This window comes from Pseudorasbora parva, chromosome 4, assembly GCF_024679245.1.
Source record: "Pseudorasbora parva isolate DD20220531a chromosome 4, ASM2467924v1, whole genome shotgun sequence".
NCBI lineage: Eukaryota > Metazoa > Chordata > Actinopteri > Cypriniformes > Gobionidae > Pseudorasbora > Pseudorasbora parva.
The window spans coordinates 29,688,174-29,701,123 of NC_090175.1; the positions used below are offsets into that span (position 1 = coordinate 29,688,174).

A 12,950-nucleotide genomic window follows, 5' to 3' on the forward strand; every position below is an offset into this window, starting at 1 on the left:
ATTACCACATATGAGTAAGGCCTAAAAGTATCAACAAGCACATTAGAGGCCAATACCAAGTGAACAATGTTTTATTGTGGGATAATAGTAAATTATTATAGGCTACTTGGTATATTAAGACACACTTGCATCCACACAAAACAATAACCTCACTCTCATAAAATAGTTTCATCAATATGAATTGTTACATACATACGTTTTCTCAATCGATGTCAGCCCATTTTAAGTATGCATTTTGTTTAGTAAAGAGTTAAAGTTAAGAATCTGAATCGGTATACTGTAGTGTGCTGAGGTTGTTGGAAGCCCTTCATTGAGTTTGCTTGATCACATGTAAGGCTATAAACTTTGCTGCCAGAAGAGCCTCGTTACAGGCCTGAGGGATAAAGCTGGGAGGAAGAAGAAACCCATATCGGCCACGATCCTGAAGTTCAAAGGTGAAGGAATATTTGATGCCAAGTTTATACGCCCAGTCATCGGAGCCTCCTGGGGCTAAATCTTGTGAAAGAAAAACAGAGTATTAACATAATAAAGAAACAGAAACAGGGAAAAGTTCAAATAGTTATCAATAAAATATTTGTATTCTAAGAATAGACAGAAAGTTTACAAATGGTTTTTGCCCCCGGACCGTATTTATAGGTATTCTTGTAGTATCTGCGTATTTTTGCTGAGGCCTCCTTAACAAGCTCAAACTGTCAGAAAGAAACAAACACAAAATGCTTAGAAGTTGCAAAAAAATCAACGCCAAACACAAATGCTCATGCATGATCTTCATCATACACACCAACTCATTGTGGTTTAGAACCTCGTCATAGGAACAGGAGTAAGGAAACAGAAGCATCTGAGAGTAGGAGTGAATGGAGAGGTACAGCTTGACTGTGTCCTTATGGGAGCGCAGGAACTGTGCCACAGCCTGGGTCTCCGGTTCAGACTCTGGGAACTGACCGCAATATGTAGGGTCACATGGATTGCTGGAGGCACCTTTTGCTTTAGAGCAGAGTGAAATAATTAAACCAGGAGTAATATCAGTTCAAAATGAAAATGTTTTTTTTTGTAAAATTATAACTGTTTTTAATGAAGGTTCAGTATTTGGAACTTACTGCACCAGTTTGCATCAAAATTTCTGTTCAAATCAACTCCAGCACACTCGCTGTCTTTGTTAACAGAGCGGTTTTTCCTCCACATACGATCCTGTTTGGTAAATGACAAATGGTGAAGTTAGTCAAGATAATACTAATGTCATAAGGAGTTTTTGGAATAACCTACTGTGCAAAATTTGCATCAAGAAAATATCTGTGATAAATTCAGTTTTTCCATTTTATGGAAATTAAAAATACACAACTACATTATTGTAAATCTAACAACATAAAATGAACTGATATTAATAATAATAATTTAAACATTACTGTTGTCCATGTGTACTTGTATCCATCTGGGTTCATCACTGTCAAGACGTAAATGTCCATGTTATTCAACATCTCTGTGATTTCAGTGTTCTGGTTGTAAAATTCTAGCGCCTGGCAAAACATAACAGTAAAACAAATTTCCAATGAATTTCACGTACCATGCTGTAATTTGCTTTAATTTACTAAACAATGGTCGTGAAAGCTTGTAAAGGTATACAAGTCAGGCAAGGAAATCATTATTAACAAGAGAAAAACATATCCACCAAATTGAGTAGCAAGAGACTATGAGAGTTGGGTTCTGTTATTTTTTTTAAAAGTTTTTCTGGAATTTTAACAGGAAGAATTGGGAAGCATGTTGGCATAATGCTCGGTGTGGATTAAGCTAAACATGCAATTGGAAATGTGAACATAAAAAATAAACAATATTTCCAAAACTGCTAATTTGCTAATGTCGCCTTAAAGTGGCCAATGCTAATCTTGCCTTGATTAGTGCACTCGCCAAGATTGTGATATATGTATTTTTAACAAATATTTAAAAAATGCAATGCTCAAACTGATGTAGGACCCTTCAAGATGTAATTTAAGGGTTTAATCCAAATACAGTTCTATACAAATCAGTGCAAATGGAAAGCAGAAATTGGTTAAATGGATTAAATGAGGTTGGTGAAGGATGAACATGATTCCAGTACAACGCGTGTTCCTGGATCAACATCTTTGCTGATCCTGAAACAACATTCCAATCAACCAATCAGAATTGAGGGATTGGCAATGCCAGATGTCTTATGTTAAGCGGCCTATATTATTTTAAATATATCTAGTCAGTGACCAGCATTCATCTAAAATAATTCTGCATTTTCAGCTTCAGAATCATCTAATAATTTTATTCTGGCATCACCATTGTCCTGTGCATTGGGATAACGGCACCAAGTCCATTAATTTTTACCCTTTAATGTAAATACCAAATGTAGAATTTTAATCAACAGTCCATTTTTTTAACCTTTTACCATATATCTTGGAGTATTGCAATAATATTGCAATATACACCCCTTTTGACAAAATTACGGTGAACCTGAGCATAAAGAAAAGCATGACATAGACAGCTTAGGTTAAGCTATAATGTTGAAAGGAGACTGAACACTTCATACTAACATATTTGACAAACCACATGCAAAAGGCAGGAGCGATCCACTCCCGTGCATGAATCCCACAGTCCACCCACATGGCCCTCTTCACCTCTTCTCTCCTGCCTGACAGCTACAGCATGAAGATAGACAATGAGAATCGTAATTTAAATTATGAACGGGTCAATGTGTCTGAAAAAACATATTCAGTGGACACTCAGATCTAGCACAAAATTTATAACCTTTATAACATACAGTGGACGCTTCTCAGAAGATGACCCAATAAGAATAACTTTCACCATGTCCGAATGATCTTGTTTGGTCTTATTTATCCAGTAATAGATCTGAGAAAAAAAGTTTGGTCAAATTGTCATTTTCAGTTAAATGAATGAGACTGAGGCAAATGTTCTAACATTTGTCAGTTTACATCTTCTAAAGAATGATATCTCTCATAGAACACTCCTCCACTCCGGGGATCTGAAGTGTCGTTTTTGGTCTGCATCTCAACCAGTGCTGGTGTGTTTTCCAGAAGAACTCTGCACAAATATCAAACATCTGATTTGAGTTGCTTTTAAACAACTGCAGACATCATATACATTTGGAACATAATAAATATCCTAAACATCTAATTTAAATAAATACCTCTAATTTAAATCAAGTAAATACCTCAAAGAACATAATCCACCAAATTGAACAGATTTGCATACCTATAAGTAATGCCATGTTTGTGTAGGAGTTCAGTGATAAACTCCACACTTGTTGACTGAATGTAAAGGTGAACCTCAGTATTAGTTGTAATGTAACTGGACGAAGCAGGTTGCCATAATACTGTCTGAACAAGCACAGAACATAAGTTTACATGTTAGCTGAAACTCACTTCAGGAACAGACTGAGTTCAATAAATCAACAATTATTCTTACTCCACTTCTTGTGTAACTCAAAATATATAGATATTGCGTCTCAAATGTAATATTCACAATCTTCCTCTCATTATTAATAAATCAGAGCATTACTCATTAATGATTAATTAAGCCTACCTCATTGTGACTTGTTATGTTCTGCATTGTTTCCACATGTTCCTGTGTGGATACAGTGATGGACAAAACCTGGTCACTGTGTATGTATAGGGAAACAACATCATTTTAATTGTTAGATGTAGGCATTACACATAGATAAAAGGGTGGGGGGGAGAACAAGTAACATAATTATTCACAATAACTACTTCAGCAAAGGCACCGTTTTCTTTATTTGTTGCTAAAAGTTTATTTCAAACTTTTGGCTGTCATAAAATAATATAAAGTTATTCATAACCTACTTGTAGTATTTTAGTAATCAGAGCTACAATGTTCGTAAATTCAGATTTAATGCACATAATATATTATCATTACCCAAGAAAAAAATAATTAAATGTTAAATAAAAAACACATCAGTCAAAAATTGAAGAAATGGACGATACATTTTTTTGTCTCCAGTAAGTAGCTTCATTGTTTATAATGAGGTTTCACATTGATTATAATTATAAAATAATATGTAAAGCATCGTAGACTACTAAATGTTGATATAGGTTTATAGAGGCTACAAGCCAAGTTAATGAAAATACAACTGTATAATGCATTATTTTAGAAAAAAAGAAGAAGAAATGACTTACTGTTGAGATTTGCAGATGCATTTCTCAAGAAAGACATTTAAACATATCAAGTAAGCCAGTTGTATTAGGGGCTTCATTTTTTTGTTCCGTCTCCAAATAGTTTGTGCAATAATGTAGACAAGCGAAGAGGCCAGTATTGATCTGGAACTGTTTGTTTACTGGTTAAACTTTGAATTGGCCTGGTGAAAAAAGTTTCAAAAGTTTGTTTGTAAAATGTTTATTAGAACCACATTTCTATTTAAGTATGATACGAATACAAAAGTTTTTTCATCCTTTAATCCTAGTAATTTTTTTATTTTTTTGCTGTTAGCATCACAAGTTAGCATTTGTTTTGTAAAACGTTTATAAGAACCACATTTTTATTTATTTAAGTATGATACGAAAACATTTTTTTCCATCAGTCAATCCTAATAGTAATTTTTTATTTTATTTTTTGCTGTTAGCATATAGGCTACACATAGAGAAAACGGTGTAAAAAATTACCTTTAGAGGTACAACTGGGCAGTACCCTTAAAAGGACATATTTGTACCTTTTAACTATAAAAAGGTTCACAGTAGCACCTTAAGGTATGTATTTGTAGGCTACTCTAAGGTACTAATATGCACCTTTTAGCAGTAAAAAAGGTACAAAGATGTCCTTTTAAGGTTACTGCACCAGCGACAATCTGTTGACACAATTTTGACACCTTTTGTAGGGCAGAATTCGACCATAGACCGTAAAAAAATACGCCCTAAATCTTACACTAGGTGGCAGCCAATAGCACATTTTTACAACAAGACGCTGCGCTGCGAAGAAACGAAACGGATGACCCATTTAGGCTCCAGTGGTGGCGAAAAAGACTTTTACCGCAGTTAAACACTGAAAAACAACAGCCGAAATCACTTCCGGGTTCTGATGAGTGACGTGGAGGTGTGTTGTCTTTTTGGTGAAGATGTCGCCGCACGATCACTTGTCTCTCTGTCTGTGTGATTTAATCAGGTAATAATAATTTTAAAGATTTAGTTAATTTTTTCTATAGACTGTGTAAGCTAGTGTCGAATAAGTGAAATCCAGTGAACTCAGTCTGTACGAATGTATATTAAAATCTACTTTCTTGGTTTAGTTTCTGTTTAGAATGAATGAATAGATAAATGTATACGTATTTTTAAACATTTGTAAAACCCGTGATGGATGTTCAGCTGTAAATTTCGTATAATTTCAACATTTTAGCCATTCACATGATGGAGAAGGATTTGATGTCATAGTCACATGTTCTTTTGCAGGTGGCTTATTAATCAGTACGAAAATTTTATAGGGCGTAACTTATGGCTGGTTAAAAGAATATAAGGAAATCTGTAACATTTAACGTTAGAATTAGTTTTGTGATCTTGTCCAGACACTAACGTTTTAATAGGAAACCATTGTATGTCAGCTGATATTAATGGCAAAGATTATTTTGTGACTTTTGCCTTCCACAGGTTACTGTGGTCACTGCTGTTACCATGCTTCTATCTGAGTCTTGTCCTGACAGCCATCCTTTTAATCTTCATCATGGCGGTGAGAACCTGGCTGCAGATGAAGAGGAAGACCAGAAGAGCTCAGGATGGACGGCCTGCCGTGGCCTTCTTCCACCCATACTGCAATGCAGGAGGAGGAGGAGAGAGAGTGCTGTGGTGTGCTTTACGTGCTCTTCAAAACAGGTCAGCATATTTCAGCACTTTAAGAGTGTGCCATTTATTTATGGGCCACTGACAAATAAGGAGTGAAAGCATACAAAAACAAACAAACACTAAAACCATAATATAAATCATTTAGAATGATAAACTGCTATATTTTTAAGTTACCTACTTTATTGTATGGTTTACTGATTCTCGTCATTGAAAATGTCATACAGAATGACATGTTTATAATGAATCCATATATGATGATGATGATGATGATGATGATAACTTCTACCAGATCAAAAGCCAAGGATTTTGATCTGCTAGAAGTTATTCAGAAGAAGATTACTTTTAAAGTCTTAAAATGATCATGCATGACTACAGTGTTTTCAACATGATTTAAAACTTTTTAACTGGCCCATTACTTGGCTGTCATGGAAAACTATACCACCACTTTCAACAAACATAACATTTACTTTCAAAGTTAAGTAATCGCTTAATATATGTGTGATATAAATTATGATATAAAATGTTTTACATTTCAATAAGCACAATATTGAATCAGGATTAAACCTGCCCTAGAATGTCTGTTATCCTGAAAGTCATTTAAATCCCAGTGTAGGGATAAAAAGTATTTCAAGTATCATTAATGTATGAAATTATTTATAGATCACTGTGATAGTTTTTGTCATTTGTGTGATGGATGGATGGATGGATTTATTTATTTAGTTTTACTTTAGGTGTGAACAGTTATCACACATGGCATGAAGAATGTAGAAAAAGACTATATAGTTAAATTGCTACTAGGCATATATTGATTCAAAAGCTATAGTCTTATATTTTGAAATTGCTTAGTACAGCAAAGTGAACATGTTATGTCACTTACCCTTATATAAGTATATCAAGTTCTGCATTTGACTAAAGCTGTCTTGAAATGCTTAGATCAGGGGGCTGGGCTTCAGCTTGTTACATAATGAAAGACTACCGTACTCATGATTTTAGGATTCTTTTTAATTCCTGTATAACTACATAGGTACCCTGATGTTTCCTTCGTGGTCTACACTGGTGATCAGGGTGTGACGGCAGAAGAGATTTTAGATGGGGCACGGCGGCGTTTCAACATCAGACTCCCCAGAGCCGTTAAGTTTGTCTTCTTGAAACATCGTCTCCTGGTGGAGGCAAATCTCTACCCACACTTCACCCTTCTGGGGCAGAGCGTGGGCTCCATCTTCCTGGGGTGGGAGGCTTTGACCGAGTTTGTTCCAGATCTCTACATTGACTCAATGGGTTATGCCTTCACATTACCTGTGTTCCGTTATCTGGGTGGATGTAGTGTGGGAAGCTATGTGCACTACCCAACCATCAGCACTGACATGCTGTCTGTGGTTCGAGAAAGAAACCCAAGGTTAGTCATTTTTGTTTCTGAATTTACGTGATTCACTTTAGTTCATCTTTATTAAATTCCCGAGGGCAATTTGGTTGCAGCATACAAGCATAAGTCAATCACCATACAAGTCAATAACAACACATAAGATCATCAAACAACATTTACAAATTTGACAGCTGAAGGGATAAATGAATATCTAAACCGATTTGTTTTGCTAATAGGAGTTCTAAAACTAAGACCAGAGTGTACGAGGTGAAACTCATTGGGCATAAGATGTGACTTCAATATCAATTTAATATATGTAAAATCCAACAATATTACTCTGTGCTTTTCCTAACACCTGCCTTTGATACAACTGAGCCTTGCTCATCTGCTTCTTCCCAGTTATTTTACCTCCATGTCTTACAATCATTTCCAGACAGTTCTTATTTTTCTTGTTTATGGAATTAAACCAGCACAGCATGAAAAAGTTAAGAACGACTCCATAAAAGTTTTGTAAAACATACACATCAATGTTTTATCCTCATGAAAATACCTTAGTTTCCTCAAGCAGTACAATCTCTGTTGCCCCGTCTTACACAGGGCTTCAGTATTTGGTGAAAAAGTCAACTTATTGACTAAAATGGTGCCCAAATACTTTTACTGCTCAACACTTTCAACACCAAAAACGTTTAAAAATGTTTGTTTGTACTCAATGGATTGCTTCCTCGAGCTAAAATCAATAGTCAACTCTTTAGTTTTAAGAACATTTAGTTTTAAAAAAAGCATCCTGACTCCAGGTAACAAAATCGTCAACCACAGAACCATGCATTGAGCCCCCCTCACTCAATAAACTAATAATTGAGTCATCTGCAAATTTTGTAAAATGTCTTTTTTCACAATTACTCTTACAATCATTAGTATATAAAATTAATAATAAAGGAAGTCATAAAGAATTCCACTGTTTAATGTTTAATGATTTAAAACCTGATGTAGGGATTAAAAGAACTCCATTATGATTATAACTTAGTTCAAAACTGACCCTGTTTAATTTCTTAATTTTCATTATGAATAAGTGTAGTAGTTCTAAACAAACTTACAACATGGCCTTAATATAATTTAGTAATTTAAAAACAAGTTTTCAAAGTGTAAATCTAGACCTAGAAAATCTTAAATTTGTGGCCATTTTTATAATGATTATATATTTTTCTAATTAGGCCAAAACTCTAAAATATTTGTCTGGCTATCAGCAGACCAAGCTCAATTTAAAATTGAACATTGGTCTGGGGAGTCTGCTGTGTATTTTCTACTGCACAAGAGGCGTGATCAACGAGCATTATTTGAATGACTCTGTATGCAATTGGATAGTCCTTTAACCAATCAGACCACAGCATGCGTGATCAACGGGCAACAACAAGCCAGTCTGCGATTGGTTCCCGCAAAAGTGTAACAGAAGCAGTAGAAATTAATGTACAGGTTTCCAGTTGCAGGGTGAAATCAAATCGCCGGCAGATCAGGCTGGGTTTACCAAAATATTTTATTGGTTTGAAATTAAGTAAAACAAACCAAAAAAAAATCATAACCCTAAAGGGTTAGTTCACCCATTTGTGTTCATCTTCGGAACACAAATGAAAATATTTTTGTTGAAATCCGATGGCTCAGAAAGGCCTTCACTGACACCAATGTCGTTTCCTCTCTCAAGACCAATAAAAGGCGCTAAAGACGTCGTTACAAATTCCATCTCAAAAACAATCATTTTATGAAGCGACGAGAATAGTTTTTTGTGCGCAAAAAACTTGTATAGTGATGGGCCAATTTCAAAACAAAATTTCAATCCCTATAGCCCATCACTATATAAGTTATTTATTTATTTTAATTTTTTTGCGCACAAAAACTATTCTCTTTGCTTCATAAAATTATTGTAGAACCACTGTAGTTAGATGGACTTTGTAATGACGTCTTTAGTTCCTTTTATGGGTCTTGAGAGAGGAAATGTCATTGGTGTCAATGAAGGCCTGTCTGAGCCATCGGATCGAAAATAGCCTTTTGAAATGACTTTACTTTTGTAATGTTTATGTAATATGTGTTATATTTTCCAGTTGTTATGTATGATGCATGTGTATAAATATTTAATTTTTTTCAAATTTTTGGAATCAGTAATTATTCTTTTTTTAATAAAAAGGAATGAATACCTATTCAGCAAAGATGCATCAATTTGATCAAAAGTGACAGTATAGACATTTACAGTGTTACTATTTCAAATAAATGTTGTTCATTTGAACTTACTGTTCATCAAAGAAAAAATATCACAACATTTTTAGGTGGCACAACTGTTTTCAATATTGATAATTTTTTAATATTGTACTAGATTTTTCTTGAGCACCAAATCATCATATATGAATGATTTCTGAAGGATCTGAAGACCGGAGTAATGATGCTGAAAATTTAGCTTTGCCCTCACAGGAATAAATTATGTTTTAAAATATGTTAAAATAGTACACACAGTTTACAATTTTTAAACAGTAATACTATTTCACAGTATTACTGTTTTACTGTATTTTTGATTAAATAAATGCAGCCTTTTATGAGTGAGCAGAAGAGACTACTTTCAAAAAATATTGAATGATATTGTATATTATTGGCTTATACATTTTTAATTACATTTTTGCACTCTAGGTTCAACAATGCAGACTACATCTCCAGTAACCCTGTACTGAGTGCCATCAAAGTGATTTACTACTGTGTCTTCGCTCTGATGTACGGTCTAGCCGGCTCCTGTAGTGAAGTGGTCATGGTGAATTCCACCTGGACGTTAGGTCACATCCTGGCTCTGTGGCGCGCTTCTAACCGCACGAGTGTGGTCTACCCGCCGTGTGACGTTCAGGCCTTTTTGGATATCCCTTTTGGAGAAGAGAAAGAAGGCAAGAAGTGCCACTGTGTGGTCTCGGTGGGTCAGTTCCGGCCTGAAAAAGACCATCAGCTGCAGATCAGGGCTTTTAAAAAACTTCTGGACAGGAAGGGGGCGGAGCCTGCCGGTCGAGAAACCGTGAAGCTGGTGTTGATTGGTGGATGTCGTAACCAGGAAGATGAAGACAGGGTACTGATGCTGAGGGGATTGTGTCAGGAGCTGGGCATGGCAGACAGGGTGCAGTTTAAACTCAATATCCCATTTGAGGAACTGAAGAAAGATTTAACAGATGCCACCATTGGGTTGCACACAATGTGGAATGAACATTTCGGCATTGGTAAGATAATAAATATGCTCTCATGATCTCAAAACACTGGACAGATTGTGGAACAAGTAATAAATAAATTGAATACATATCTTTAAAAAGATTATTAAAAAAAAGTATTTATATTTTTATATTTGTATTTATAATTAAAATGTGCGTTTTAAATGTATATATTTGTTATTTTTTGACCAGATATTAATGAAATTGTCAAAGATTATTTTGGTAACACTTTACAAGGTTTCCTTTGTACGCATTAGTTAATTATAATATTAACTATAATTAACATTAACTAAGATAAAATTGTAAATCTAAAGTTGTATCTTCCAACATGAGTTACATTTTTATTAACAAACATTAACACGGTTTAAAAATATGCTGTAAAGTTCTTCATTGCTAGTATGTGAGAATGCATTATCTAATGTTAAAAACGAGAGCTTATTGTAAAGTGTTATTTTTTGTTTCCCTACACTTATGCATGAACATGACTGTTGCTCTGAGAACGCTTATCTTCTTCCATATCTCTGCAGGTGTAGTGGAGTGTATGGCTGCAGGAACAATCATTCTGGCTCACAAATCTGGTGGTCCTAAGTTGGACATCGTAGTTCCTTATGATGGCGGTCCAACCGGCTTCCTGGCAGATGATGAAGACACCTATGCAGACGCTATGGAGCGAATCCTTTCTCTGACTCCTGCAGCTCAGTTAGAGATCCGACGCCGGGCCCGTCTGTCCGTCACTCGCTTCTCAGACCAGGAGTTTGAAGGTTCATTTCTTGCAGCTTTGGAGCCTCTAATGTCAACACTGAGACTATGAGAGTGACAGAGGTGGGGGGGTCATGGTACTCTCACCATATCTCTGTCCTGACTGTAGCGAATTAGCCCGACATATTTCATTCTAGTTCACAAGCTTGGGCTGGCCCTATTATGCTGACTATGAATCATTCTGTGTCTAGTGCAGAAGTGAGCAATTTGACATGTCTTGTGAACATTTGCTCTTTAATTAGGAAACATCACTAAGGTAAGGGGTGCATCATGAGAAATGCTGGTTCTGGTGAGATGCCACCTTCTGCTTTAACTTAAAGACAAGAGTGACATTGAATGAAAGGGTTACACACTGAGGATGAACAGAAAGCACTTGATTTTGTTTCATTTAAAACACCTGCTGTTTTTTCTTCATATCTGTTTATGTACATTTATTTAAGATGATAAATAAAGTTTATAATTTTATGTTTGTTTTGCTTCATTTTAATAAATATTAAGGAAAATGATCAAAAATGTGAAATTTCTCTTGGAAAAATTGAAAGTGCTTTATGTTGATGGATTTATTGTTTTTTTAAATAATAAATGATATATGAGCAGTGGTTTGGAAATATAACAATAATTCTGTAATTATTACATCAATTATTACTGTGAACAATTCTTATCATATAGAGCTGTCCAAACGTTTTACATAATCTAACCAACAGATAAGAATTAATTTTACAATATAACTGCTATATTCAGAAAAGGCATCACAGGAGCACGGATTCTGGGTAAGGGGAACAGTGTGTGTCTGTCTAGACTAGATAGGAAAATGACAGAGAGGGGCCAAATTAAACAGGACATAGTACTCAGGGACAAGAGGAGGGAACTGAGAGGGTTGAGAGTATTAAAAAAGACAGTTAACAGAATTCTTTTTTAGCTTTCAAAATCTGGATGTTCCTCTAGATAATTAATATTTAGGTTTAGGAAGGTTTCTCATGATAAAGACGCCTCATCCACCAGCCTGTCAGCAGTAATCTCATTCATCTCATTATTAAATTGAAATGTATTTGACAATTGGCTGATAAATATAGATACTGACAATCATTTTTGATCTACATTGAGTTTAGTATCTGTATCATTATATGTATTATCTACTCGCAAACATAGAAAATTAACACTTATAAACCCAATATTTTTTTTTTGGTAATCACAGTACATCAGTGACTAAAAATGTAAGAATGCTTCAAGCAACAAGGATATTTTGTTCAACAATCAGGGCAAGTTTTTACGTTTAAATGTATGTATTAATATAATTTATTAATTGCAATATTTTTGGGCCAAACAATAGTTTTTTATATTTCTGCTGTTTCTTAATTCTGTAACAAGCTGACAAATTCCATTGTAACAAGCCCATATAGTGTGGCAACATTTTCATTATTGAGACATGGTGTCACAAACTGTCAACACGTTCAATGAACTTTGAACATAAGTATCATTCTTCCTGGAGAATAACTGTGTACATTTTCAAGAAATGTTGTTTAACAGACTGTAAGGTCTGTGCCTATACAGAAATTGACTTTAAAAAAGACAATACAACCCTGATAAATATTAACTAGAGTAAGCTGTAACATATTTCATGATTTGTGAAACTGATCCTGCACCAGTATCTCATGATAATAGGAGTTCAAAACTACAACTTGTTAGGATAGCAGATTTCATCTTGGCCTATGACAAAATTAATGTCTATTCACTGTTTGCTTTTCATCAGTCATGACTAATTTCACTGCCAAGAAAATA

The 12,950-nt window shown here is 34.9% G+C and overlaps 2 protein-coding genes across 2 annotated transcripts; one reads left to right on the plus strand and one right to left on the minus strand.

Annotated features, from left to right (window-relative positions):
- Nucleotides 1-55: 55 nt before the first annotated feature.
- cpb2 (carboxypeptidase B2 (plasma)) lies at nt 56-4,327 on the minus strand. Its single transcript, XM_067441509.1, has 11 exons — nt 4,173-4,327; nt 3,562-3,637; nt 3,232-3,356; nt 2,952-3,060; nt 2,767-2,868; nt 2,553-2,657; nt 1,404-1,514; nt 1,098-1,188; nt 782-984; nt 605-689; nt 56-495 (listed from the first exon to the last, which is right to left on the minus strand). Exons 1-11 carry the CDS (start codon nt 4,247-4,249, stop codon nt 308-310), a joined length of 1,272 nt encoding a protein of 423 aa, XP_067297610.1. The 5' UTR covers nt 4,250-4,327; the 3' UTR covers nt 56-307.
- A 687-nt stretch (nt 4,328-5,014) lies between these two features.
- alg11 (ALG11 alpha-1,2-mannosyltransferase) lies at nt 5,015-11,636 on the plus strand. The gene is made up of 5 exons (XM_067441508.1): nt 5,015-5,151; nt 5,631-5,852; nt 6,847-7,218; nt 9,856-10,424; nt 10,940-11,636. The coding sequence occupies exons 1-5, from the start codon at nt 5,105-5,107 to the stop codon at nt 11,221-11,223; spliced, it is 1,494 nt and encodes a 497-aa protein (XP_067297609.1). The 5' UTR covers nt 5,015-5,104; the 3' UTR covers nt 11,224-11,636.
- Nucleotides 11,637-12,950: the final 1,314 nt, after the last annotated feature.

Bases quoted from the DNA above. Each gene is read 5' to 3' on its own strand.
- cpb2 (XM_067441509.1), bottom strand. From the start codon at position 4,249: ATGAAGCCCCTAATACAACTGGCTTACTTGATATGTTTAAATGTCTTT. The intron at 2,869-2,951 runs GTAAACTGACAA...TTTTTTTCTCAG, and splicing joins GATATCATTCTTTAGAAGAT to ATCTATTACTGGATAAATAA. The intron at 985-1,097 runs GTAAGTTCCAAA...TCTGCTCTAAAG, and splicing joins TTTTGATGCAAACTGGTGCA to CAAAAGGTGCCTCCAGCAAT.
- alg11 (XM_067441508.1), top strand. From the start codon at position 5,105: ATGTCGCCGCACGATCACTTGTCTCTCTGTCTGTGTGATTTAATCAG. The intron at 5,853-6,846 runs GTCAGCATATTT...ATAACTACATAG, and splicing joins TTACGTGCTCTTCAAAACAG to GTACCCTGATGTTTCCTTCG. The intron at 7,219-9,855 runs GTTAGTCATTTT...TTTGCACTCTAG, and splicing joins GTTCGAGAAAGAAACCCAAG to GTTCAACAATGCAGACTACA.